Source organism: Lissotriton vulgaris, chromosome 1_1 (assembly GCF_964263255.1).
Source record: "Lissotriton vulgaris chromosome 1_1, aLisVul1.2, whole genome shotgun sequence".
Lineage (NCBI taxonomy): Eukaryota > Metazoa > Chordata > Amphibia > Caudata > Salamandridae > Lissotriton > Lissotriton vulgaris.
Window position 1 is genome coordinate 315,354,608 of NC_141685.1, and position 27,545 is coordinate 315,382,152.

General features: G+C 46.2%; 1 protein-coding gene across 1 annotated transcript in view; it reads right to left on the reverse strand.

The window, feature by feature from the left end:
- The window catches only part of LOC147747111 (vitamin D3 hydroxylase-associated protein-like), a 373,652-nt gene that overhangs the window by 47,048 nt on the left and 299,059 nt on the right, over positions 1 to 27,545 (reverse strand). The window contains exon 11 of the mRNA XM_086952362.1: positions 26,235 to 26,278. Coding sequence (XP_086808488.1) covers positions 26,235 to 26,278 — 44 coding nt within the window. The remainder of the gene's footprint in view (positions 1 to 26,234; positions 26,279 to 27,545) is intronic.

The following is a 27,545-nucleotide window of genomic DNA, read 5'->3' on the forward strand; positions in this document are numbered from 1 at the left end:
CCAAATGCCGACTCTCCACTGGTGAACAATATCAATTCTCCTACTAAGGCTGGAAATAATGACAATCTGCAAGTTGGCTGCTGTTTTCTGAAGTATGCTACCTAACCCATGGATTACTATATATGTCATTCAAGTATTTGCTCCTTAATCATTTGGGTATACGTCACACACGTGCTCGAATCCACACACTGGGACAGACCACTCTAGCATGTGTTCAGTATCAGACATGCATTTGGGTCATTTAGTACCCTTGGAAATGCAGACTATTGGCCAGACAGTTGTCAGCTAAAAAGTACATGATGTCACTCTCTATCTCCAATCAGAATCCCCTGACATACAATGTAGTTCCCACAGGATAAGACAACACTCTCCTTGATAGGAGTGTCATGTATCTATAGACATATGACTCTGTTATTGCTCATCTCTACCTGAGCCAACAATGCTTTACTGTCACTAAAATTGTCAGTGAGATACACGGCCTGATCAAGCCACTGAAGGTTGTGCGAGAATCATTCAACTCAAACATCAGAGAGAATCATATTTCTCAGCACGTGCTATATTGCTCAACATCTTTTAAATGACATATTTACATGATATTCTGTATGGCAACTGGGGCCTAGATTTACAAAAAGATCATGCAATGCAGCAAGTAAAGCATGCCATATCTACTAAGATGTGGCGCGGTTCTGCTCTCTGGCTGCACTAGCACACTTTTGGATGTCATGTGCTAATACAAACAGCCTTGTACCGTAATGCAAGGGTGTCTGTGTTGTTTGTGGTAAGCACAGTTCTTTACAAGAAGAGGTCCCTTCCAGTACATAAACCACAATTTAAGGTGTTTCCCACTTTGAATCGGTGCTGTAAAATCCAGCACACATATAAAGAGGGTAAAACAAGGAGAATGAAAACAGTTCTCCTCATCATACCTGCTTCAAGGAGGACCACCATTTTGGTGCAAATCCCTGTCTAGAATCCTTTGTAGATAGGGATTTACATAAATCCTATGGGTGTTTGCATGAGAACGCCCATGCACTACTCATGAAGTGCACTCCTTGACACAAAGTAATGCATGACAGTGCAATGCAGAGTTTTGCATTACTTTTGATTACAGTCCAATGTCAACAATATTCAGTTAATGAGTATGGAGTACTGATGGGCTATTCTAAAGGTGATTCATTTCTCAAAGGCAATTGTTTTTGACACTACTGACATTCAGAAAGATAAATGAGCAAAAATAGTAACAGAAATTGGCCAGACTAAGGAGTGCAGGTGTCACAGTGGTCAGGGATTACACAGTAAAGCAAAAGGTGCAAAAGCAAAATATATCATTACTTAGTTGAACAAGTTACTTACCTTCAGTAATGCTTTATCTGGTAGAGACAATATCTAGCTGCAGATTCCTTACCTTTGAATTTCCCAGGCACCAGGCTGGACCTTGGAAATGTTTGCGTGAGCAGAACCCCTTGCAGGCGCTGTTGGTTGGCCCCATTTGCCTCCGCATGATGTCGTTGGTGTCATTAGCGCTGGGTAGGACTGGGCGGTAACTATGTAGGTGCCAGCCGGGCACACAGATGTCAATAACTTTCACTTTACCACGCCAGAAGCTCAGAGACATGAAGTGACTGACTTGAACATGTTTCATAACTAGGGCCCTGAAAAAGGGAACAACCTTAGCCCCAATAATTGAGTCCACAGAGCGGGGAGTCATTGGTGTCTCTGTAATGAATCTACAGTTAGATATTGTCTCTAAGAGATAATGTGTTACCAGAGGTAAGGAGCTGATGGAGACTTTGAGCTTGAGATTCCTTACCTTTGAGCAGACACCTAGGACACACCATCCAGGCGGTGGGCTGCTGACAGTTTTCTCACATGAAGATGTCCTACAGAACGAAATGGGTAAAATGCCAATCCCTGCAGACCTGAATGTACAGACAGCAGTGTTTGGAAAATGTCTGCAAAGATGCCCACATTGCTGCCTGGCAGATGTCCTGTAGTGGAACGCCCCAAGCCAATGCTGAGGTCGCAGCCTTCACCCTTGTGGATTGAGCTGTAAGCCCTCAGGGAGCAGCTTCTTAGCCAGTACATTGAAGATCGTAATCAAGAGAATGTCCCAGCAAGAAATGGTATGTTTCTGCACTGCCCAACCATTTTTAGCTCCAACATACCCCACAAAGAGTTGGTCATCCACCAGGTAGTCTTTTGTGTGATCAAGGTGGAAAGACAATGCTCTGTTTGGGTGCAGATGTTGGAGACACCCCTCATCCTTAGAGGGATTCGGGGGGGCAAACAAAAGTGGGCAGTGTGATTCATTGACCCAGATGGAATGGGGTCACCAAATTTGGCAAGAATGAATCCCGGGTGAGAAGCACCACTTTATCTGCAAAGATCATCAAATATGGAGGCTAGGGTGACAAAGCCTGCAACTCACTCACCCTCCGGGCCGTTATTTCCAACAAAAAGGCTGTTTGATGGTAAGCAGCCGGAGTGGACAATTAATGCAAAGGCTCGAAAGGAGTGCATATACGAAAAGTAAGAATCAAATTAAGGTGCCACTGTGGCATGACAAAGGGCATTGGTGGAAACATATGCACAAGCCCTTTTAGGAATCTATTTACAACAGCTGATTTATACAAAAAGGTCAACAAGAAAGCATACCAAGCAGACTGATAACACTTGAGAGTAACGCATAGCCCTGCTGGGCAAAGTTAAGAATGAAAAAAAAGGATGGTATCTAAAGAGACAGAAAGAGGGTCAATAGACCTCTCTGTACAATATTTTACAAACTTTTGCCAACAGCAGGTGTATCCAGTCTTAGCGGAGGGCCACCTGGCCATCCAAATAACATCACATACTTAGGGGGGAAGGAGGAAAGCTATCAACTTCTGCCACTCAATCTCGAGGCGTGGAGGTCAGGTTTGCTACATGCAAATTCTAGGTTCTGAGCTGGGATGGTGCAGTGAGCTAAAAAACGGTGATGGATCAAGCCCTGATCTTTTGACTGGGTAGGAGTGTTCTGCTTAATTCAGATACTCTGTCCTTCACCACCCCCTTACCTGAATCGTTTTGTCCACCATAAGCGTGGAAGGGTATGCTCAGATGTGAGTCCCTTGCTCACTGCACCATCAGGATTCAAGCAAGCCGGGCCGAAGACGGCTGTAATGCCAGAAACCGGTCCCCGGAAGCTTGTTTCCTTTCCAGTAAACGAATTGGCTTGGTAGTTTGGTCTGCCCTGTTCCCATGATGCACTGGACCCGGGTCAGACTAATTTGCATGTAGCCAGGTTCTGAGCTGGGATGGTGCAGTGAGCTAAAAATTGGTGATGGATCAAGCACTGATCTTTGGACTGGGTAGGAGTGTTCTGCTTAATTCAGATACTCTGTCCATCACCACCCCCTTACCTGAATCGTTTTGTCCACCGTAAGCGTGGAAGGGTATGCTCAGATGTGAGTCTCTTGCTCACTGCACCATCAGGATTCAAGCAAGCCGGGCCGAAGACGGCTGTAATGCCAGAAACCGGTCCCCAGAAGCTTGTTTCCTTTCCAGTAAAAGAATTGGCTTGGTAGTTTGGTCTGCCCCGTTCCCATGATGCACTGGGCCAGGGACAGACTAATTTGCATTTAGCCAGGTTCTGAGCTGGGATGGTGCAGTGAGCTAAAAAACGGTGATGGATCAAGCTCTGATCTTTGGACTGGCTAGGAGTGTTCTGCTTAATTCAGATACTCTGTCCATCTCCACCCCCTTACCTGAATCATTTTGTCCACCGTAAGCGTGGAAGGGTATGCTCAGATGAGAGTCCCTTGCTCACTGCACCATCAGGATTCAAGCAAGCCAGGCCGAAGACGGCTTTAATGCCAGAAACCGGTCTCCGGAAGCGTGTTTCCTTTCCAGTAAAAGAATTGGCTTGGTAGTTTAGTCTGCCCTGTTCCTATGATGCACTGGGCCAGGGACAGACTAATTTGCATGTAGCCAGGTTCTGAGCTGGGATGGTGCAGTGAGCTAAAAAACGGTGATGGATCAAGCCCTGATCTTTGGACTGGGTAGGAGTGTTCTGCTCAATTCAGATACTCTGTCCATCACCACCCCCTTACCTGAATCTCATATTTATGTGACTTCTTGTGTAATCCCACTATTTTTTAGAATCATGTCACATCCATTTTTGTGCACTGCGTTTTTCTATTCATTACCATAAAGCGCTATGATAGCTGGGGGTCTGGTAGAAACTATAAAAAAAAGTGCAAAATAATAAATTAATTAATAAATTCATTTTCTGTTTGAAAACGTGAATATTGTTCATAGGGCCTTCATTCACCAAGTTGTCCTTTCTTAATCACAACATGAGACCTTGGTCGCCCATAAAATCTTTTCATTCGCGTTCTGCTAATCGAAATGATGTTTTGAGAACTGAGGGCCAGATTTATCATTGTATTGCATTGCCCTTATTTATTTATTTTTTTTCAACATTTATAAAGCGCACTGTTACCAGACGGTGTCCTGGCGCTGGTTGACCACTCTAAAGACTAGCCGCAAAACTTATTGCCTAAATAACCATGTTTTCAAGACCTTCCGAAAGGACATCAAGTCTGGAATCTGTCTGAGGTCTGCTGGCAAGGCTTTCCAAGCCTTTGCTGCTCCCAAGGAAAAGCTTCTGCCTCCCCATCGGGCTTTCTTAATTCTTGGGATCACTATCAGCCCCTGATCGGTTGATCTCAGTGATCTTGCAGGTTTGTACCACTGAAAGCACTGGGTCATACACTGCGGACCCAACCCTTTAAGTGCCTTGAAAACTAAGCATAATGCTTTGAATGCGATCTGCTTGCGCACAGGCAGCCAGTGTAATTTCACCAGCTCATGGGTGACTGAGGCAAATTTGGGAATGCCCGTGATCAGGCGAGCTGCGGCATTTTGCAGAGTTTGTAATTTATTTAGAAGCCCCTGTTGAGCATTGAGCAGTAGGCCGTTACAGTTATCCAGCCTAGACAGGATCAATCCAGACACCACTGTTTTTCTATGCTCAGCTGTAAAAAAGGGCTGGATTTTGCGTACGGTCTTAAGGACAAAAAAGGTGGCTGAGGACAGCGCATTTACTTGAGGCCTAAAGGACAGTTTATCGTCCATCAGAACCCCAAGGTTCTTGACCTTGGCAACAGGTGAGGGAGGGATGCCCATTTCTTCCAGCCACCATCTTGGGGACCAGAAATTCTCTCTAGCCCCGAAGAGGAGAACCTCGGTCTTGGCCGAGTTCAGTTTTAGGCAATTCCCTGCCATCCAATCACTGACTGCAAGCATGCAGTTTTTGAACCTGCTGGATGTGCCTTCCTCTCCTCCCGGTAGCAGCGACACCACAATCCGTGTGTCGTCTGCATATGATGTTAAGTTAAAACCAGAGGCTCTGATCACAGGTGCTAGGGTAGAAACATAAATATTAAAAAGCGTTGGACTCAGTGATGAGCCCTGGGGCACCCCGCAAGGGAGTATGAACGGACTGGGTTCTTGGTCATCCAAGGTCACCACCTGACTCCTGTTGGAGAGGAAGGCTTTCAAGATCTTAAGTGCTTTGCCCTGAATCCCCGTGGCCCTCAACCGGCCCACCAGTATCATGTGGTGGACCGTATCAAAGGCCGCAGACAGGTCCAAAAGGATCAGTGCGGCTTTTCCTCCGGTGTCCATCACTTTCCTAATGTCTTCCGCAGATTTAATTAGAGCCGATTCCGTGTTGTGCCCCACCCTGAATCCATGTTGAGATGCGTCCAGAGCTTGCACAGCGCCCAGAAATGAGCTTAACTGAGAATTCATTATTCCCTCTATAATCTTGGCCGGTAATGGCAGTCTGGCGATAGCTGTTCAAATCGTCAATATCCAGATTTGTTTTTTTTAAAAGAGGGAGGATTGATGCCTGTTTCCAGCGGGATGGGAATTCCCCGCTTTCCAGCATATTATTAAATAATGGTGTGAGTACAGAGGCTATCGGTGCTACAGCTAGCTTTGCTATGGTAGAGGGACATGGATCATGAGGGGTACCTGATTTTAGCCTCCTCCTCATTTACTGGGGAGAAGCGCAAGAGCCTGCTTTCCTGGGAATTGGTCTCTACCAGTTCACGATTATCCTCGAAGGGGTTACTCTTAGTTTGCCCATCCAGAGAGTTGAAAATGGTCTCCACTTTATTTTGGAAAAATTTCGCCAGATCTTCACATAGTTCGTGACTAGGTGGCACAGCCGCTGGTTTTGGGGCTGCCAGGTTAAGAACAGTTTGGTAGAGTTCCTTTGGGGAATTTCTTGCCTCCCTAATGCGATTGGAGAAAAAGGTACTCTTTGCTTTCCCTATCAGTTCTTTATATACAGCTAGTTCCAATTTATATCTTTTTTTGTCTGCCTCACAATAGTTTTTCCTCCATATCCGTTCTAGTTTCTTGCAAATAATGTTTTGCTCCCTGATCTCCTCTGAGAACCAAGGAGCTGATGGTGACGTGCGAGTGGAATGACAAAGTTTGGGTGGTGCTAGCTGCCTACAGGCCTTATCCACCCAGTTAGTATAAATGGTGGCCGCCTCCTCTGCATCCACTGAGAGGGGTACCATCGTGGAAGTCAATAGCTCGTCTACAGACTTGTCTTCTATGTTTTTCCATTTCCTGATGGTCCTGCCTGGTTTCTTGTCCTGTCTTGATCTCGGGGGTAGAGCCATAGCAATGGTGTGTCCATCCCTATGGGTAGGCCCTGCCACCAATTTCTTCAGATCCATCCCATCCATTAACTCTATAAGCTCCCGAGTGTCTGGGTCTGATCTGCAGTCAAGGTGGAAATTAAAATCCCCTAAAACTGTAAAAGTCTTAGCACAGGCTGCTTCCTCTAAGAGACTTCCAAGTGCCGCTAAGCATGGGGCTTCAGTCCCAGGGGGTCTGTAAAGTAAACAGCCTCTGAGGGATTGATGATGGGACAGGGTGAATTTAAAAACAAGTGCTTCGCCAGAATCAACGGTTACTGGCTGAAAATTACCTTTTACAGAATCATGGTAGATGATCGCCAGGCCGCCACCTCCCTTTCCCGGTCTGTTCTGGTCATGACAGCCATAATTGGGTGGAGTGGCTTTAACAATGTCAGGGCCCGAGGCTGCATCCGTCCATGATTCAGTGATAAATGGTATCTTAACACCCATTTCATGTATCAGGTCTGCAAGTGCAATACTATGCTTGACTAGGAATCTGGCATTCAACAACATACATTTCACATCAACAGGCTCACCCTACATCTCACCGCTATCTATATTGGTAATAGCACTTATGGGCAGCCAAGAGACCTTGGGAAGGGCTGGTTGACAACTGGGGCAACGAAGTAGACCCGACTGCGGGTTATTTCGGAATTCCAGGTGTATACAGCCTGACGTTCTAGCTTCAGCTCCTAAGGCCCACAGTGTATCCCGCTCATAGATAAGGTGGCATACCGTGTTCGTGGCACCTTGACCAGGGGTTGTGGCACTGGGCGCGGATCTGGCACGGACGGGCGCAGACGGGCTTGCCTTTGGCGGGCCTTCGGCGCGCCCGCTGCGCTCGTCCGCTGTGTCCCTTGTGTCACGCATAGTGTTGCAAGGGCAAAGCAATACTTAGGTCATATTTACCTAGTAACGCCACCTTGTATGGCGCTGTGTTGCTTTGCAGTTCTGTAGTAAAGCAAGACCATGCATTACTCTGACTTGGAAAGGCATTCCATGCGTAGACCATGGGTGTTCCCACGCATCCAGCCATGGATTTCTCCCCATTCCTAAATTTGCCAAGACTAGTAAGCTTGGGAATGCGTCAAAATGTTACCCCTTCCCAGAGGAGGTGCAACAAGAAAAATTATCTTTATTTCTCCTATTTGTTTTCTCTTTTTAAGAATGCATACTGCAGCACTCTTAGAGGAGGAAAAACATTTAAGGATTATTTTTATGCAGATTTCTTGATCAAAAACAATCCTGCCTGCAGTTCACACACCCTTGCACCAAGACGCAATGGTGCCTACATTAGCGCTAAGCAGCAGATTGTGCACCAGCGCAGGTAGAGAGTAGGAATGCACCATACTTTGGTAAATATTAGGCATTCTTGACCTCTCCCTTTCATGTAGCGCAGCGCAACACGTTGTCTTTCTGCATTGTGTTGCATTTAGTTGTGTGAAATACTGATGAATCTGGCCCTAAGGGTAAAACACATAAGGCCCGATTCACAGAACTACTTAAGACAAAATTCTAAACTTACTACTTTTGGTATTCACAGAAGTTAGAATCTTGTCTTAAGACAGACTTAAGTTAGGATTCTGTCTTAAGTCTGTCTTAAGACAAAATCCTAACTTCTGTGAATACCAAAAGTAGTAAGTTTAGGATTTTGTCTTAAGTTAGTTCTGTGAATCAGCCCCGTAGAATAAGTCTTCCTAGTTCTAGCACCAACTCTCTGGAGTTCCTTGCCAAATAACATCAATTCAATTACAAATTTGTCTTGCAGAATGGTCCTCAAATAATGGCAGAGTTAGAAGTGCCTAGAGGGGGTGGTGTGGCACTCTGTAAGGTAATCCAAAAGTTTAATGCACTTCTGATTGCTTAGGTGCTGGCCGGTTTGCTCCCTCTGACCATTGGGGAGTTATCTGTAATGTCAATTATAGGCTGTCAAATTTGACAGGTTACCCAGTCGCACTCTTCTGGGGAAATCAATCCCTTCTGTTTCAATGCAGTTCAAACATAAAGGTATTCATCAACATATACCAAAGAAAACTGTAGTTTGCACGGATTTTATTCTTCTGATTAAATGGTTCAATCTTTTTCTCAGATATACACCATAAGAAACACAGGGGGTCTATTAGCTAACTATTAGAGCTATGCTATCACTACGGAGTCACCTAGATCTCAACGTGTGTGCAAAAGAATAAGGACAAAGTAAGAAAACAAGTGGATACAAAGGTGAAAAAGAGATCGATACATTATAGACTATTCATCAGTGGCTGACCAGTCCAAAAGAGTGATGTAGGGTTTCCATCAAAAAAGACTTTTGTGATCAGTCATATCATCTGGCCAAACCCTGGAGTGTGAACGGCTAGTCCCCTGATCAATGGGACTGAACCACACAGTGTTGATATCTTAGGATTTGGTCCACCAGTACTGATGAAACATCCGCAATGACTGATCTTTTGATGGTTTTGAAAAAGGTGCAACAAAACAGAAAATGTGACTTAAAATAGGATGGAATGTCCTCCTTTACGCAACTTTATTCTATGGACAAGACATGCCTCCTAATTAAAAACAGAACAGTGCAAGATGACAGTAACAAATATCTGTCTGTAAAGGGGCCAACATGTTTCTGCCTATTGGGTGTCTAATCCCACGGCATTCATCAGGGCCTCTGTTCTTATACTCGTTGCACTCTTACAAGTGAAAAAAGTTCACCTCCACCATAAGAAGAAATGGAAAAACTGAAAAGAGATGGTTCACTACGGTACAACCTGGAATAACCATATGTTGTCACCCTCCGACTCACACGTACTCTAGTGAATCCTGTGAAGGAAAACACATCAAACAATAACTTATATATCTGATTGTATCAGTTCTCAATACACCCTATCCACCCAACATTAATGTGTGAAAAAAGTAGTAAATTCAATGCTCACCCCGACTGATGGGTGAAGCTACCTCACCTCGCCTGGACACTGCTCAGGTATAGGAGGCACCGCACTGGTATAGGGAAGAAAGGAGGAAATGTTGCATAATAAAGCTAAAAACATATAAGCCTATCACTATGTGTCAAACTCCTTCCTGTATTGCCCTATTTCCTAGAGTTTAAAACTGAAGTAGGTCCATAGCAGCTCCAGTGGACCCAGCAAACTAGTGTCCTAACACTATTACCTCTGACAACTACTGGTCTAAATCCCAGCAAGATTCTAATCACAAGATGTTATTTATTCATTTTGATACCAACTCTGTAGTATCTTGGCAGCAAATAGTCTCACTTACCTAACCGTCGGTACCTCAAGCTGTCATCTGAGGCTTGGGGGAGGCACCGACCTCAGTGTGGATTGAGTATAAATAGGCTATGGGGGGTAGTTTGTATGGTAACCTTCCGCCTAACTTGGATACTACATCTCAACCCAATATTCAATGTGACATGTCCTGTACTATATTGTTTGCCCCAAAACATAGAGGACAGTACCTTTTCCAGTGTTCAATACCCATTAATGATCAAATATTAAGTATATTCCACTGCGCACTACTTTGCGTTCGAAACCACGCTCCAAATCACGCGTGATCTCATGTAAAAACTACAAAACTGCATCATCGCGGCCATCTTAGTAGTCTTCCCGCGATAACTAGGAAATACCGCGTGAACGCGCGCGAAGGACTACCAGATATCGTCACGGCAGCCATAATTGTAGTCCCGGCATCGCCGTCTTTCAAGATAGACACAATTACGCCGATATTAGGACAACAACAAAAGGGAAACAGTCTCCCTAAGTGTAAAATAAGTGTTAACCCCTCAGCTCTCCCTCAGTGGCAATAAATAGGGAAATAGAAGGACTAATGGGTATGGCGTGATCTAGCGAGGTCTCCATGGTGGGAACTACTCAGTGACATCACTTCAGGGCAAACTGGTAGTCCAGCAATGTCGCGCATAGGCAAACTATATAGGATTACAAATGCAAAGTAGATGACTAAACAGAATTGCACAGCCAATCTGTGTATTTTGACCTTACAGAGACCAATATTACTGTATATAGAGAATGATTTTCAAAAAACACTATGCCAATTTTTTTCCAAGGTGGTAGTATTTTATGGCCAGTGGTCTTCGTGTTCATAGTGCAGTATCTATGTGATTTAATAGTATATCAGAGCTGTCTCGCTCACATGTTGCACTAGGACTTCTATATCAGTGTGTAACGAGTCTCAACAACTCACATTGGCTTGTCATGTGTCCATGTACCTATTGGTAACATTTGCAATGCCGTAGTAAGGAGTTACAGTAGAGTCCACGGAATATCATCGTTTAATCCCCTTTTGTCTGACTCCAGCTTATAAATCCATTGTTGTTCTTTTCTGAATAGGTATTGAGACACATCACTTATATGACTAGGTATATGCGGTTTCTCTAACACTGTCCATTGAAAATCAGTTTCTTGATGTGCCTGTTCTACAAAATATCTGGTGAGTCTAGTATGACTTTTTTTACATCGGAATGAACTCTTGTGTTCCAGTATTCTCGTGCGAACACGCCTAGTGGTCATTCCTACATTTCGTGTAGAACACGAACAGGTCAGCATATAAATCAGGTTAGTGCTGTTGCAATTACTGAAGTTGTTCAGTTGCCATGGTCTATTCGTACCTCTGTCAATTTCCTTGGTGTGTCTCGTCTGGGGACATACCGAGCATGTGCCACATGGATGATGCCCTACCACCGGAGGGAGATCCCAAAGGGTTTCGCCAAGTTTTTTTCGGAGTCTCTCTTGGTCGTGTATGAACCAGGCGATCACGAATACTGGTGGCCCTTTTGAATGCAAACAGAGGTTGTGCTATTTTGTCTTTACCATGATTCAAAAGACGCCAGTGTCTTTTAACTATCTTTTGTATTGCATTGCTTCTGGTATTGAAGGTACTCACAAACGTGAGTCTTTCCAATGGTGGTTTGACACATGGGGCTTCGAGGAGTGCCTCTCTGTTGTTGTTCAAAGCTCTTTTTCTCGATTGCTTGATGAGCCGTTTGGGATAATGTCTATCTCTCAATTGTTGACCCAGGTTATCAGCATGTATCTCAAAGTCCTCTCTACTAGAACAATTCCTACGAGCACGTAGGTATTGGCCATAAGGTAAATTTTGGCGCAGGGACTGAGGGTGATAACTCTCATACAGGAGTAGTGAGTTTCGCGCCATTGGTTTCCTATAGAGTTCACTCTGCAGGCCTGCAGGAGTGGCATAGATAGATGAATGAATGAAATGAATGAAATATTATTTATAATGCGCAACTATGCCCAGTGGGCGTCAAGGCGCCTAAACCAAATAAAAAGCTGTTAGCAGACAGAAACAGAGCCTACTGGTATGCCTTAATAAAGAGCCAAGTTTTCAGTGACTTCCTAAAGAGGTCGAGGGAAGGAAGTAGTTTGATTTCAAGGGGGAGTGAGTTCCACATCAGAGGTGCCAATATGGAGAAAGCTTTGGTCCCCCATCTAGCCTTCTTGGCTCTGGGAATTACCAGTTGGTGTTGCTCGCTGGATCGTAGACATCTGCTCGGAACATATCTGGTGAGTAATGAACCAAGGGCATCAGCCGAGCCTGCAGTTAAAGCCTTATATGTAAGGCAGAGGAGTTTAAAAGTGATCCTTGAAGGAATGGGGAGCCAATGGAGGTTCTTCCTCGCTAGGGTCATAGATGCCAACCAGGGCAAAGCGAGAGCAAACCGCGCTGCAGCGTTCTGTATGACCTGCAAACGCTGAAGCAGGCCCTTGTTGGCCCCGGCGTACACTGAGTTACAGTAATCAAGCCTTGAGCCAACAAGGGCAATCACCACCTGTTTCCGCGCCTGTGGGGACAGATAGTGCACGATCCTTTTCAGGGTCTTGATGACACCCCAACAGGTCGCCACCGTTCTGTTCACCTGTAGCTCCATGGAGAGCTGGGTGTCAAAGATGACGCCTAGGTTCCTGGCAGATTTGGTAGGTATAGGGCAGCTACCTAAAGAAGGAGGCCACCAGTCACCTGACCATATGTCCTGGTCCTTGCCAAAGACCAGAACCTCTGTCTTGTCCCCGTTCAACTTTAGGGAGTTGGAGACCATCCACTCTGCAACAAGTTGCATGCAGGCCCTAAAGTTAGAAGCAGTTTCACTAACAGAGTGGGTCAGGGATACCATAATCTGCGTGTCGTCAGCATACGACACTACCTCCATCCCCTGAGATCTTACAAGTCTTGCAAGGGGGGCCACGTAGATGTTGAACAGGGTCGGACTCAATGCCGACCCCTGTGGCACCCCACATTGCAAAGACTTGGCAGGGGAGAGGTATTCACCTAGCATGACACGCTGCTCTCGATGTTGTAAAAAGGAGCTTAGGAGGCTGAGCGCCGGTCCAACTACCCCTGCCTCCCTTAACCTAGATGTTAAAGTCAGGGGAGACAGGGTGTCGAAAGCTGCTGAAAGATCAAGCAGCACCAGTACGGTGGTGAGACCCAAATCTACTTTTCTGCGGATGTTATCCATGACTTTCGTCAAGGCAGACTCCGTACTATGTAGCTTTCTAAAGCCATGTTGGGACCCATCCAAGAAGCCTGAGGTGTCAAGGAAATTTGAAAGATGGAAATTCAAATGGGTCTCCAACATCTTAGCAGGGGCTGGCAGCAGAGAGATGGGTCTAAAGTTCTTCAGCACTCCAGGGTCTAAGGTGGTCTTTTTCAGAAGCGGCTTTACGATGGCTCTCTTCCAGAGTGATGGAAAGATGCCCTGTTCCAAGGCTCCATTCATTACCTCAAGCATCGGGGGAAGAATGATCTCTCTGCAGTTCTTAAGTACCTTAAGGGGCACTGGATCAAGGGGGGATGAAGATTTAGTTTTATCCAACAGGCTATTGAGATCTTCTAGCGTAAGAGCCGGGAAGTGTTCAAGGGACTGAGGGGAGTCTTCATTCCAGGCTTCCAGTCGTGTAATTTGCGAGGAGTCCTCCGAACTGAGCAAGTTCCTCTGCGACTTTAGGGCTATGTAAATATCGTCTATCTTTTGTAGAAAAAGTTCGATATGTCATCACATAGCTCCAGGAAAGCTATTCTATCTCTGTTGGCTTCCATGGTGAATTTCAGGAACTGATTTTGGCTATTCAACCATTGATGGAATTGGTTGGCAGAGTCCAGTGATCCCCTCCACACCACCAAAACGTCATCAATATAACTCTTCCACCACCTGATAGAGGTGTGGAAGGGGTTGGTGGGGGTTAACACATATTGTTGTTCAAACTTGGGCACATAAAGGTTCGCCAGACTCCGCGCAAAAACGCTGCCCATACTGGTTCCAGAAATCTGGAGAAACAGCTTGTCTTCGTGTCTAAAAAAGTTCCTTTTCATGGCCAAAGTGGCTAAGGCCATTATGAAGGGTACAGGTGCAATTGTGTCCCCTATGCTATCCCTCAGGATGGATGTTACAACTTCTAAAGTCTCATCCTGAGGGATAGAGGTGTACAGAGATTCTACGTCTAGAGATACCAACAGGTCTCTCTCTATGTCAAAGTCTATTAGTGGTAGGACTCTAAGCACATCTTTAGTATCCTGCAAGTATGTTGGCATCTGTTGTACAATTGGCCGCAGGAAATGGTCAACAAAAGTCGACAAAGGCTCCAATACTGACCCAATGCCAGATATAATAGGCATTCCTGGAGGTGGCCTCTGTGGTTTGTGTAACTTTGGCAATAGGTAAAAGTAAGGTGTTATCGGATGTTTTGAGACCAGAAACATTGCTTCATTTTGAGTAATCCACCCCTCAGAGAGTGCCTCTTCAACTAGATGCTTTATCTCCCTAGTGATATCCTCCGTGGGGGTCAGCAGTCAAAGGGGAATATGCTTGTGTGTTGTCTAGTTGTCTGTAACACTTCTTCTTGTAATCCGTAGTGTTCAATATAACTATAGAGCCACCCTTATCTGCGGGCTTTATAGTTATTGACTGATCCTCAGACAAAGTTTTCAGTATCAATTGTTCGGACTTACTCAGGTTATTGTATGACCTGATCTTCTGATTCCATAGTCCCGTGACATCGTCGGCTACAGCTTGTTCAAACGCTAGGACCTGCGGCGGAACAGTGTGTAAAGGTGGTTGAAATTTGGATTTATTTTTTAATCCAGTGTTAGTGACTGTCGTCTGACTTTCCTCAGTGTTCTTATCTTTAAAATGCCGACCCAGAGGCAAAAGGAGACCGGCACAAAACACGGGGGTACAATGGCAAGACCAGACAATTGACAATTGAACAATTGATACTGAAAACTTTGTCTGAGGATCAGTCAATAACTATAAAGCCCGCAGATAAGGGTGGCTCTATAGTTATATTGAACACTACGGATTACAAGAAGGAGTGTTACAGACAACTAGACAACACACAAGCATATTCCCCTTTGACTGCTGACGCCACAGAGGATATCACTAGGGAGATAAAGCATCTAGTTGAAGAGGCACTCTCTGAGGGGTGGATTACTCAAAATGAAGCAATGTTTCTGGTCTCAAAACATCCGATAACACCTTACTTTTACCTATTGCCAAAGGTACACAAACCACAGAGGCCACCTCCTGGAAGGCCTATTATATCTGGCATTGGGTCAGTATTGGAGCCTTTGTCGACTTTTGCTGACCATTTCCTGCGGCCAATTGTACAACAGATGCCAACATACTTGCAGGATACTAAAGATGTGCTTAGAGTCCTACCACTAATAGACTTTGACATAGAGAGCGACCTGTTGGTATCTCTAGACGTAGAATCTCTGTACACCTCTATCCCTCAGGATGAGACTTTAGAAGTTGTAACATCCATCCTGAGGGATAGCATAGGGGACACAATTACACCTGTACCCTTCATAATGGCCTTAGCCACTTTGGCCATGAAAAGGAACTTTTTTAGACACGAAGACAAGCTGTTTCTCCAGATTTCTGGAACCAGTATGGGCAGCGTTTTTGCGCCGAGTCTGGCGAACCTTTATGTACACCAGTTTGAACAACAATATGTGTTAACCCCCACCAACCCCTTCCACACCTCTATCAGGTGGTGGAAGGGTTATATTGATGACGTTTTGGTGGTGTGGAGGGGATCACTGGACTCTGCCAACCAATTCCATCAATGGTTGAATAGCCAAAATCAGTTCCTTAAATTCACCAAGGAAGCCAACAGAGATAGAATAGCTTTCCTGGACTTATCTATCCATGCCACTCCTGCAGGCCTGCAGAGTGAACTCTATAGGAAACCAATGCGCGAAACTCACTTCTCCTGTATGAGAGTTATCACCCTAAATCCCTGCGCCAAAATTTACCTTATGGCCAATTCCTACGTGTTCGTAGGAATTGTTCTAGTAGAAAGGACTTTGAGATACATGCTGATAACCTGGGTCAACAATTGAGATATAGACATTATCCCAAACGGCTCATCAAGCAATCGAGAAAAAGAGCTTTGAACAACAACAGAGAGGCACTCCTCGAAGCCCCATGTGTCAAACTACCATTGGAAAGACTCACGTTTGTGAGTACCTTCAATACCAGAAGCAATGCAATACAAAAGATAGTTAAAAGACACTGGCGTCTTTTGAATCATGGTAAAGACAAAATAGCACAACCTCTGTTTGCATTCAAAAGGGCCACCAGTATTCGTGATCGCCTGGTTCATACACGACCAAGAGAGACTCCGAAAAAACTTGGCGAAACCCTTTGGGATCTCCCTCCGGTGGTAGGGCATCATCCATGTGGCACATGCTCGGTATGTCCCAAGCCGAGACACACCAAGGAAATTGACATAGGTACGAATAGACCTTGGCAACTGAACAACTTCAGTAATTGCAACAGCACTAACCTGATTTATATGCTGACCTGTTCGTGTTCTACACGATATGTAGGAATGACCACTAGGCGTGTTCGCACGAGAATACTGGAACACAAGAGTTCATTCCGATGTAAAAAAGTCATACTAGACTCACCAGACATTTTGTAGAACAGGCACATCACGAAACTGATTTTCAATGGACAGTGTTAGAGAAACCGCATATACCTAGTCATATAAGTGATGTGTCTCAATACCTATTCAGAAAAGAACAACAATGGATTTATAAGCTGGAGTCAGACAAAAGGGGATTCAACGATGATATTCCGTGGACTCTACTGTAACTCCTTACTACGGCATTGCAAATGTTACCAATAGGTACATGGACACATGACAAGCCAATGCGAGTTGTTGAGACTCGTTACACACTGATATAGAAGTCCTAGTGCAACATGTGAGCGAGACAGCTCTGATATACTATTAAATCATATAGATACTGCACTATGACCACGAAGACCACTGGCCATAAAATACTACCACCTTGGAATTAAATTGGCATAGTGGTTTTTGAAAATCATTCTCTATATACAGTAATATTGGTCTCTGTAAGGTCAAAATACACAGATTGGCTGTGCAATTCTGTTTAGCCCATTAGTCATCTACTTTGCATTTGTAATCCTATATAGTTTGCCTATGCGCGACATTGCTGGACTACCAGTTTGCCCTGAAGTGATGTCACTGAGTAGTTCCCACCATGGAGACCTCGCTAGATCATGCCATACCCATTAGTCCTTCTATTTCTCTATTTATTGCCACTAAGGGAGAGCTGAGGGGTTAACACTTATTTTACACTTAGGGAGACTGTTTCCCTTTTGTTGTTGTCCTAATATCGGCGTAACTGTGCCTATCTTGAAAGACGCCGATGCCGGGACTACAATTATGGCTGCCGTGACGATATCTTCGCGCGCGATCACGCGGTATTTCCTAGTGATCGCGGGAAGACTACTAAGATGGCCGCGATGATGCAGTTTTGTCGTTTTTACATGAGATCACGCGTGATTTGGAGCGTGGTTTCGAACGCAAAGTAGTGCGCAGTGGAATATACTTAATATTTGATCATTAATGGGTATTGAACACTGGAAAAGGTACTGTCCTCTATGTTTTGGGGCAAACAATATAGTACAGGACATGTCACATTGATTATTGGGTTGAGATGTAGTATCCAAGTTAGGCGGAAGGTTACCATACAAACTACCCCCCATAGCCTATTTATACTCAATCCACACTGAGGTCGGTGCCTCCCCCAAGCCTCAGATGACAGCTTGAGGTACCGACGGTTAGGTAAGTGAGACTATTTGCTGCCAAGATACTACAGAGTTGGTATCAAAATGAATAAATAATGGAAAGGGGCGACCACTCGGTCCCCCCGAACGTATGGCAGAGTGCCTCGATCCCCCCGGGAAGCCATTTTGGGCGGGAGGCGCGTCTCGGCTGGTATGCCCGAAGCGGCGTAGCCGGGGCACGCTTTTTCCCGCCCTAGAGTGGGCTGGCCTAGACACTGACGCGGCCGGCCACGCCCTCGGGGCAGGCAGGGGCGGGTTTACGCCCGCCCTGAAGATGGATAAAAAGGGACGCAAGACCAGAAGACATCCTCTTGTTCCTGTGCTCTGAAGCTGCACCTCCTCGCTGCCCGTGAGCTCGAGACGGAACGAAGAGCCAATTTTGAGCGTTTTAATCGTTCTCGTTTGTTTTACAGTTACTTTGTTGGAGAATGCCGAAGAAGGTGGGAAAGCGCATGACTACTGACCAGATGCTGCGTGTTCTCATGAAGGAGATGTCCGAGCTAAAGAAGCGGGTGGACAAGAACGAGAAAGGGGGTCCAAAACGTCCTTTGGCGGGAGCAGCCCCGGGAGGGAAAAACAAGAGGCCCAGGAGGGGGGCAGCGGGTGAAGACATCCCGGGTCCCAGTGCCCCGCTCGAGGCTCCAACTCCCGTGCCGGAGGAGGGGAATCCGATTCCCGTTGTGGTTACCCCCGTGTCCGAGGATGATATGCCGCCCGAGCTGGCAGCACAATTGGCAGCGTGGTTGGGTAAAGGTAACGAGGGCGCCACAGCTGTCGATGCGCAGGCGCTGATAAAGCAATTGCGTGAGAAACGGGAAGCAGCCAAGGTGCCCGTGCCGGCTGCAGTAGGGGACAAGACACCAGGGACGATTGCGACCACAGAGGCAGCGTCAGGTGCAGGTAAGCGGCCATTGCCGATTGCGAGGGATGAGTCAACACCCTCTCGGAGAGAAAAGTTGGGGCAACATGTTCCTTTGGCAATTAAGGAAAAGATTTGGGCGGGGGAGTATGTGAACATTTTCTCATTGCTTGTTGATCATTATGAGGTAGAGCATGTAAAGAGTCAGAAGGATCTCATGCATCCGAGTGTTTGGCGCGCAAAAATGGCCGCCTTTAAAGTGAATGAGAATATCGGCAATTGGGGCAATGCTTGGGGAATCTTTACATCAATCTTGGGGGAACGTAGACCTGAGTTGCTTCCCGAGTTCCCAATCTATCAATCACGAATCATGGGGTACTCGACATCGCACCAGGGTAATCATTGGTTCTGTTACGATAATCTGTTCAGAAAGGAAAAGGAGCATAATAAAAGTTTAACCTGGGATTGTTATGATTCCTTGACTTGGGATAAAATGAAGGAGTCAGGAATGTTGAAAATGCCGTTGGTGGGAAGTAATGTTGGCAAATCCTCCCGGCAATATGCGGGGACGCCCCTTCGATCAGGTACGGGTGCCGACGATTACTCTAAACCTGCCGGCAATACTGGAAAAAGGGGTTTCTGCTTTAATTTCAACAGAGGTAAATGTACGAGACCCCAGGGATCGTGTAAATTCAAACATGAATGTAGTGGTTGCGGGTCGTCCCATCCTGAGTCCTCGTGCAGAGCCAGAACGGGTGATAATGGGGGGAGAGGAGGTGCCAAACAGGTCTAATATAGTCCGAGGGGCGCCTTTACCTACCCCGATTGATACCCTGGCGATGATTCCCTGGCTCAGTGAATACCCGGATCGTACTTCTGCTGGGGTGCTGCGGAACGGTTTTTCGTATGGTTTCCGCATCCCGGTAGGGGACTTTCAGGGTGTGGGGAAGTGCAAAAATCAACTATCCGTCCTGCAGCATACGCCCGTAGTTCAGGATAAGATCCGTAAAGAGGTTGCACGAGGTCGGGTCGCCGCCCCGTTCAGTATACCTCCGGTTCAGAATTTTGTTTGTTCTCCCTTAGGGGTAGTCCCCAAGAAAGACCCCGGTGAGTTCCGACCGATTCATAATTTATCAGCTCCACAAGGTCTTTCCGTAAATGATGCAATCGATCCAGAAGTGTGTTCGGTGCGGTACGCATCCTTCGATGAGGCCGTAGCCATTTTGAATCGCCTGGGGCCCGGGGCGCTGATGGCGAAGTCAGATATCGAGTCAGCGTTCCGATTGCTCCCGGTACACCCAGACGACCAGCGTCTCCTAGGATTCATGTTTCAGGGTTGTTATTACATGGATAGGTGTATGCCAATGGGGTGCTCTATATCCTGTGCTTATTTCGAGAAATTCAGTAGTTTTCTACAATGGGTCTTCACAAAGAAAACAGGTTTCCAATATGTAATGCACTACCTTGATGATTTTCTGTTTCTTGGGGCAGCCGGGGATCTTGAATGTGGCCGGGCCTTGGCCGAATTTTGTGTGTTAATGAAACAGTTTGGTGTGCCATTGGCGCCGGGTAAAACAGTGGGTCCTACGACTTGCCTCGAGTTTCTGGGGATCGAGTTGGACTCCATTGAGGGTTGTTTCCGTTTGCCAGCTGAGAAAGTGTTAAAGTTCAGGGCTGCGCTGCAAGCGTGTATAAATGCATCGAAAGTTACGCTGCAACAATTACAGCAGTTGGTGGGACAGTTGAATTTTGCCCTGAGGGTAATACCAATGGCCCGCCCCTTTTCCCGTTCAATTGCCCAAGGGATGGTCGGCCTTAAAGAGTGCCATCATCGCACGAGACTATCGGCCGAGATCCGCCAGGACATGCGTATTTGGATTGCATTTCTGGCGGACTTCAATGGTAGAATCGTCTGGAATAAACCAGCCGTGTCTTCTGAAGAGCTGGGGCTATGGACAGATTCAGCAGGAAGCATAGGTTTTGGCGCCATCTTCGGCACAAAATGGTCGGCACAAAGATGGCCGACATGGTGGCATGAGAATGGTCTGACGGGTAATATTGCTTTCCTGGAACTGTTTCCCATCTTGGTGGCCTTGAGAACATGGCCCGATGGGTTCAAAGATCACTCTGTCATATTTTGGTCTGACAATATGACCGTGGTCGAGTGTATCAATAGTCAGGCAGCACGTTGTAAACTGCTTTTAAGACTGCTTAAGGAAATTGTTTTACTGTGTATGCAATTGAACGTGCTATTCAGAGCAAAGCATGTTCCAGGGGTGATGAATCAGGCGGCTGACGCACTGTCTCGTTTTCAAATGCAGGCTTTTTCGGGTTTCCTCCCCTCAGCGGACCCAGAGCCGGCACCCTTTCCCGAAGCTCTCTGGTCTCTCGGTGCCCCGAACTTCGTCACCTCGTGGGAGAGAGTCTAGCACCAAGGACGAGGAAGGCATACGAAGGGGCGTTTCGGGCCTATTTAGCCTTTTTGGGGACTGATAGAGAGCGGCTTTGGGGTCACGAGGAATGGGTAGTGAATTTCCTGATGTCCTTACGTAGGGCGGGGAAATCGGTGGCTACGGCCCAGAGGCATCGTGCTGCCATTTCCTTTGTTGCCAGAGCACACGCTATCCAGGACCCAACAGCGTCTTTCGTTGTACAGAAAGCGCTGCGTGGGTGGCAACGCCTTGAGGGTCGCAGGGTAGATGAAAGGCGCCCGATAGGTTTGGATAGATTGTCCCAGTTGTTGGCCACACTCCCGGCCACATGTTCATCTCAGTTTGAGGCGGTGCTGTTCCGAGCCGCTTTTACGCTAGCATTTCACGGGGCAATGCGGGTAAGCGAACTAGTTGCAAGGAACAAACTGGATGTGGCAGGGGGTTTGTGCCAAGAACACGTTCAGATTAGGGGAGAAACAATGACTGTCTCCTTTGTAAAGTCCAAGACTGATCAAGACGGGATGGGTGACTGCGTCATCATACGCAGGATTCCTGGGTCCTCCATGTGTCCGGTAAAGTGTTTAGAGGATTACCTAGCACGAAGGGTGGCATCATGGGGGGGGACTTTGTTAAGACACGCTGACGCCACCCCACTGACGAAATTTCAGTTTCAGCGGGTGCTTGCGATGTCAATTGCCGCTGCGGGCTTGAACCCGGGCGAATTTGGGACCCATTCCTATCGGATAGGGGCTGCTACGGAAGCTACAGCCAGGGGTCTTAATGTTGAGCAAGTGAAACGAGTGGGGCGTTGGTCCTCCAATTGTTATAAGAGATACGTGCGGTTGCACATGTTGTGAAGCTGTAATAATGTACTCACGCTTCTTGTTTTTGTTTGGTTTTCAGTTACGCAAGCCTACGAGGCGGGGCGGACTATGCAGTCGACCCTACACCGGGCCAGCGGTCAGACATCACCGGCTGTGAAAAAGGAGGTGTGGGTCGTGGGCCACTCATACGTGAGGCGTGCCGCAGACGTATTCAAAGCAGGTGACATGATTCACGTAGCTGGGGAATACGGGTACAGGATGTCCTTCTACGGAAGGGGCGGTCTCTGTATTGACCAGTTTCAAACATTTTTCGAGGGTTTGTTAGGGCGGACAAGGTCACCGCCGTCTATAGTTATAGTGCATGTTGGGGGCAACGATTTGGTCACCATCGGTAGACGACTACTCCTGGAGGCAATGCTTTCCACTGTAAGTTGGTTGGCGAGGAGAGTTCCGGGGTGCACGATTGCATGGTCCCATTTGATTCCACGAAAGGTGTGGCGGGGGGCTATCTCTATTCCTGCTTTGAACCATTCTGTTAGAAAACTTAACAATAAAGTGAGTAGGTTGTTCCGTTCCAGGACATTGCATTCTATTTCTCATAGCTGTATTAATGATGACAGTATGTATTTGGGGGATGGGGTGCATTTGTCTTGGGTGGGGAATGAGTTACTCTTAGGAGACTTCTTAGCATGGTTAAAATCGTTGAAACATGACCTTTAGGTAGGAGTTTTGTGGGGGGTCCGGATAGCCGGTCAACTATCCGGCCTGTGGCGGTAAGGTCATGATCGGTGAGCACTAATTGGAAGATCCCTATGAGTGGGCGTCACCCAACACGGATGGGAGCGCTCGGGGGAGGTGGCCTTTGGCCCCTCAACGGGGAGGCGGTCCCTTCTAAGGATGGGTCGCCGAAAGAAGAGGAAAGGCGGTCAAGGCCCCTTCCTGTGTAGGAGGGGTTACAGCCCCCTCCTGGGGAATTTCCCGGGGCCAGTGACATCTGCGACGGCAGATGCGGTAAGTTGTGTGGGGTTGGGGGGAGGTCTACGATACCTTCTGGATACCTCACACGAGTCTTCGAATGACCTTTAACTGGCGTCGAGTTGATAGGTGCCCCCGTCAAGTCAAGGGAAATTGGTAGTAGTTGCACTTGAGTACGCCTCAGTGCTGTCGCCCCTCCCAAGTGGGGGGGGTATGTCTGGTTAGGGATCTTGACACCGGTTACGACCTTGCCGTTGGCCCTTAAACGTTAGGATGTACAATTTCAATATTTCAAGTAAATGTTTTGTAGGATGTTAGTTCGGCTAGGAGAACCTCTGTATTAGAGAATCTGTTAAGGTTAGCCAAACATCGCAATGTGGTATGAAATTGTACATTAATATGAAAATGTTTAATGTTTTAATTTTTTGTTTTAATAAATACGGCCGGGAGGGTCACTCCCTCCCACTTCCAAAAACTTCAAGAACTGTTTCCGGTTTCCCTCCTTTGGGGATTGTGTTGAGAGGGGGTGGCGGGTATCTCAGCCATATGGAAAGGGGCGACCACTCGGTCCCCCCGAACGTATGGCAGAGTGCCTCGATCCCCCCGGGAAGCCATTTTGGGCGGGAGGCGCGTCTCGGCTGGTATGCCCGAAGCGGCGTAGCCGGGGCGCGCTTTTTCCCGCCCTAGAGTGGGCTGGCCTAGACACTGACGCGGCCGGCCACGCCCTCGGGGCAGGCAGGGGCGGGTTTACGCCCGCCCTGAAGATGGATAAAAAGGGACGCAAGACCAGAAGACATCCTCTTGTTCCTGTGCTCTGAAGCTGCACCTCCTCGCTGCCCGTGAGCTCGAGACGGAACGAAGAGCCAATTTTGACCCACCCACCAGCCCCTGAGGACAGCCAGTTGTGTTAATAAAATTGATCGATAATTCTCTTTCGTTTACAGGTTGTGTTGGTGTTGTGTTGATGTTGAATGTGTAATAAAGATTGGTCTAATTTTACAAGTTTGTGATGAAAGAAATTCGGATTTAAGGTCCATTTATAAACAGGCGTTTTCGGTCATAGTGGCCAATGTAGTTTCGTTTAGTTAGCATTGTCGTATTTATTTTGGTCGGGCGGTAAGGTCATGATCGGTGAGCACTAATTGGAAGATCCCTATGAGTGGGCGTCACCCAACACGGATGGGAGCGCTCGGGGGAGGTGGCCTTTGGCCCCTCAACGGGGAGGCGGTCCCTTCTAAGGATGGGTCGCCGAAAGAAGAGGAAAGGCGGTCAAGGCCCCTTCCTGTGTAGGAGGGGTTACAGCCCCCTCCTGGGGAATTTCCCGGGGCCAGTGACATCTGCGACGGCAGATGCGGTAAGTTGTGTGGGGTTGGGGGGAGGTCTACGATACCTTCTGGATACCTCACACGAGTCTTCGAACGACCTTTAACTGGCGTCGAGTTGATAGGTGCCCCCGTCAAGTCAAGGGAAATTGGTAGTAGTTGCACTTGAGTACGCCTCAGTGCTGTCGCCCCTCCCAAGTGGGGGGGGTATGTCTGGTTAGGGATCTTGACACCGGTTACGACCTTGCCGTTGGCCCTTAAACGTTAGGATGTACAATTTCAATATTTCAAGTAAATGTTTTGTAGGATGTTAGTTTGGCTAGGAGAACCTCTGTATTAGAGAATCTGTTAAGGTTAGCCAAACATCGCAATGTGGTATGAAATTGTACATTAATATGAAAATGTTTAATGTTTTAATTTTTTGTTTTAATAAATACGGCCGGGAGGGTCACTCCCTCCCACTTCCAAAAACTTCAAGAACTGTTTCCGGTTTCCCTCCTTTGGGGATTGTGTTGAGAGGGGGTGGCGGGTATCTCAGCCATACATCTTGTGATTAGAATCTTGCTGGGATTTAGACCAGTAGTTGTCAGAGGTAATAGTGTTAGGACACTAGTTTGCTGGGTCAACTGGAGCTGCTATGGACCTACTTCAGTTTTAAACTCTGGGAAATAGGGCAATACAGGAAGGAGTTTGACACATAGTGATAGGCTTATATGTTTTTAGCTTTATTATGCAACATTTCCTCCTTTCTTCCCTATACCAGTGCGGTGCCTCCTATACCTGCGCAGTGTCCAGGCGAGGTGAGGTAGCTTCACCCATCAGTCGGGGTGAGCATTGAATTTACTACTTTTTTCACACATTAATGTTGGGTGGATAGGGTGTATTGAGAACCGATACAATCAGATATATAAGTTATTGTTTGATGTGTTTTCCTTCGCAGGATTCACTAGAGTACGTGTGAGTCGGAGGGTGACAACATATGGTTATTCCAGGTTGTACCGTAGTGAACCATCTCTTTTCAGTTTTCCCATTTCTTCTTATGGTGGAGGTGAACTTTTTTCACTTGTAAGAGTGCAACGAGTATAAGAACAGAGGCCCTGATGAATGCCGTGGGATTAGACACCCAATAGGCAGAAACATGTTGGCCCCTTTACAGACAGATATTTGTTACTGTCATCTTGCACTGTTCTGTTTTTAATTAGGAGGCATGTCTTGTCCATAGAATAAAGTTGCGTAAAGGAGGACATTCCATCCTATTTTAAGTCACATTTTCTGTTTTGTTGCACCTTTTTCAAAACCATCAATAGATCAGTCAATGCGGATGTTTCATCAGTACTGGTGGACCAAATCCTAAGATATCAACACTGTGTGGTTCTGTCTCATTGATCAGGGGACTAGCTGTTCACACTCCAGGGTTTGGCCAGATGATATGACTGATCACAAAAGCCTTTTTTGATGGAAACCCTACATCACTCTTTTGGACTGGTCAGCCACTGATGAATAGTCTATAATGTATTGATCTCTTTTTCACCTTTGTATCTACTTGTTTTCTTACTTTGTCCTTATTCTTTTGCACACACGTTGAGATCTAGGTGACTCCGTCATGATAGCATAGCTCTAATAGTTAGCTAATAGACCCCCTGTGTTTTTTATGGTGTATATCTATTTGGAGCTGGGGATAAAACCAGGTGTGGGTCTTTAAACTCTATATCCCTTGGACCCCCCCCTTTTGAGAAGTTGGTGTATTTACCATCAATCTTTTTCTCAACATTGAGCTGTTACGTCACAGCTATGCGAAAGTTCAACGTCATTCCAATAAACAATTTTGTTGTCCACAAATTCAACCAATTGCCCAATGCATTTCGTGCTGTCCGCACTTCATCAGGGGAAATACATTTCGATTTGGCAAACGGGTTAAACGCGTAGTGGGTCCGGTTAGAGTTAGAAGTGCTACTGCAGATGTAATTGTAAGGAAGCAACTTACCTTACTCCACACAGGGCATCCAACTCCTTAGAAATCCGTGGAAACTAAGAGAAATATGTTTCAGTTAACATCACAGTTGTTGCAGCAGAACAAAAACATGTTAAAAAAGGAGATGACATAGAAATGATAACATTGTAATTGACACAAACAATGAGGCTAGAAGTCAACGATCAGTGAATATTATTCACGACTTAGGGCCTGATTTAGAAATTTGCAGATGGGGTTTTCCGTCGTGAACCTGACGGATATTTGCTGTCTGCCTTATTACATATAATGTACTTGCAATAAGGCGTGCGGGAGACCCATCCCATTTGTGACGGAGACACTCGTCCACCAAACTCTGAATCAGACCAGTTATCAACTTAGGAGTGTGCAGTGGTTGCTGAGTGGTTGATGCCATTGTGTCTGGTAATTGCCGCAAACACTGCTGATATTGGTATACTCATGAAGGAACCATTTTAGGCTTGATTCACAAAGGTAAAGTGAGCCAAAAGTCTAACTACTCATAAATGTCCTTTGTAAATATCAAATGTTGAACTTTACGACTTTCAGTATTCACATAGGGCATTTACGAGTAGTAAATGCTCTTTGTGAATACAAAAAGTCATAAAGTTAGACTTTTGTGAATCGGGCCCTTTGTGTCCAGAATACTGAAGGCAAAGGGAGACTCAGTAAAAAAGCTACATTTTGATCAATGATCAATAGAAAATTAGACACCTGTAATAGAAAATGTATAATGGCTACTGGTGACATATCTTAGGGCCTGATCTAATGACTTGTGGGAGAACCACCCTCTGCCAGGTGATCAAAGCTAATAACATTTCCGCACTAACAGACCACCACCAGCCAGATTTAGAGATTTTTGCCACCCTGCCAGAGATCTCTTTGCCTTCAGAGGAACCACTACCACAATGGCTGCACTGAAAGTACTGAATGTTTGCTGAGAGGTCACTATGTTTCTTGCATCATCAAAACAATCTTACAAAGTGGAAGTTTGCCTTTGTAAAACTAAGAACAAGTGAATCTGACACATTGGGAGATTTGTCCCTGAGTGAGTGGGTCATTTTTAGGTCGCACCTTGACAGCGCAAGACCTGTTGTATCTCTTCTATGGGCTTTTCCCACACCCACTGATTGCCATTGGTTGTTATGTGTGTCATTTAGAAATGCTGGCTTGTTATTGGTGCATTTGTTTAAATGATTTCACGAAGAGAACATTTTGTTTGGCCATCACACTGCTATAGACTTTGATGGCCTCTTCTCCCTCCTCTCATATGTTTAAAAAAAAAAATTATAGTTGGAGTTGGTCCAG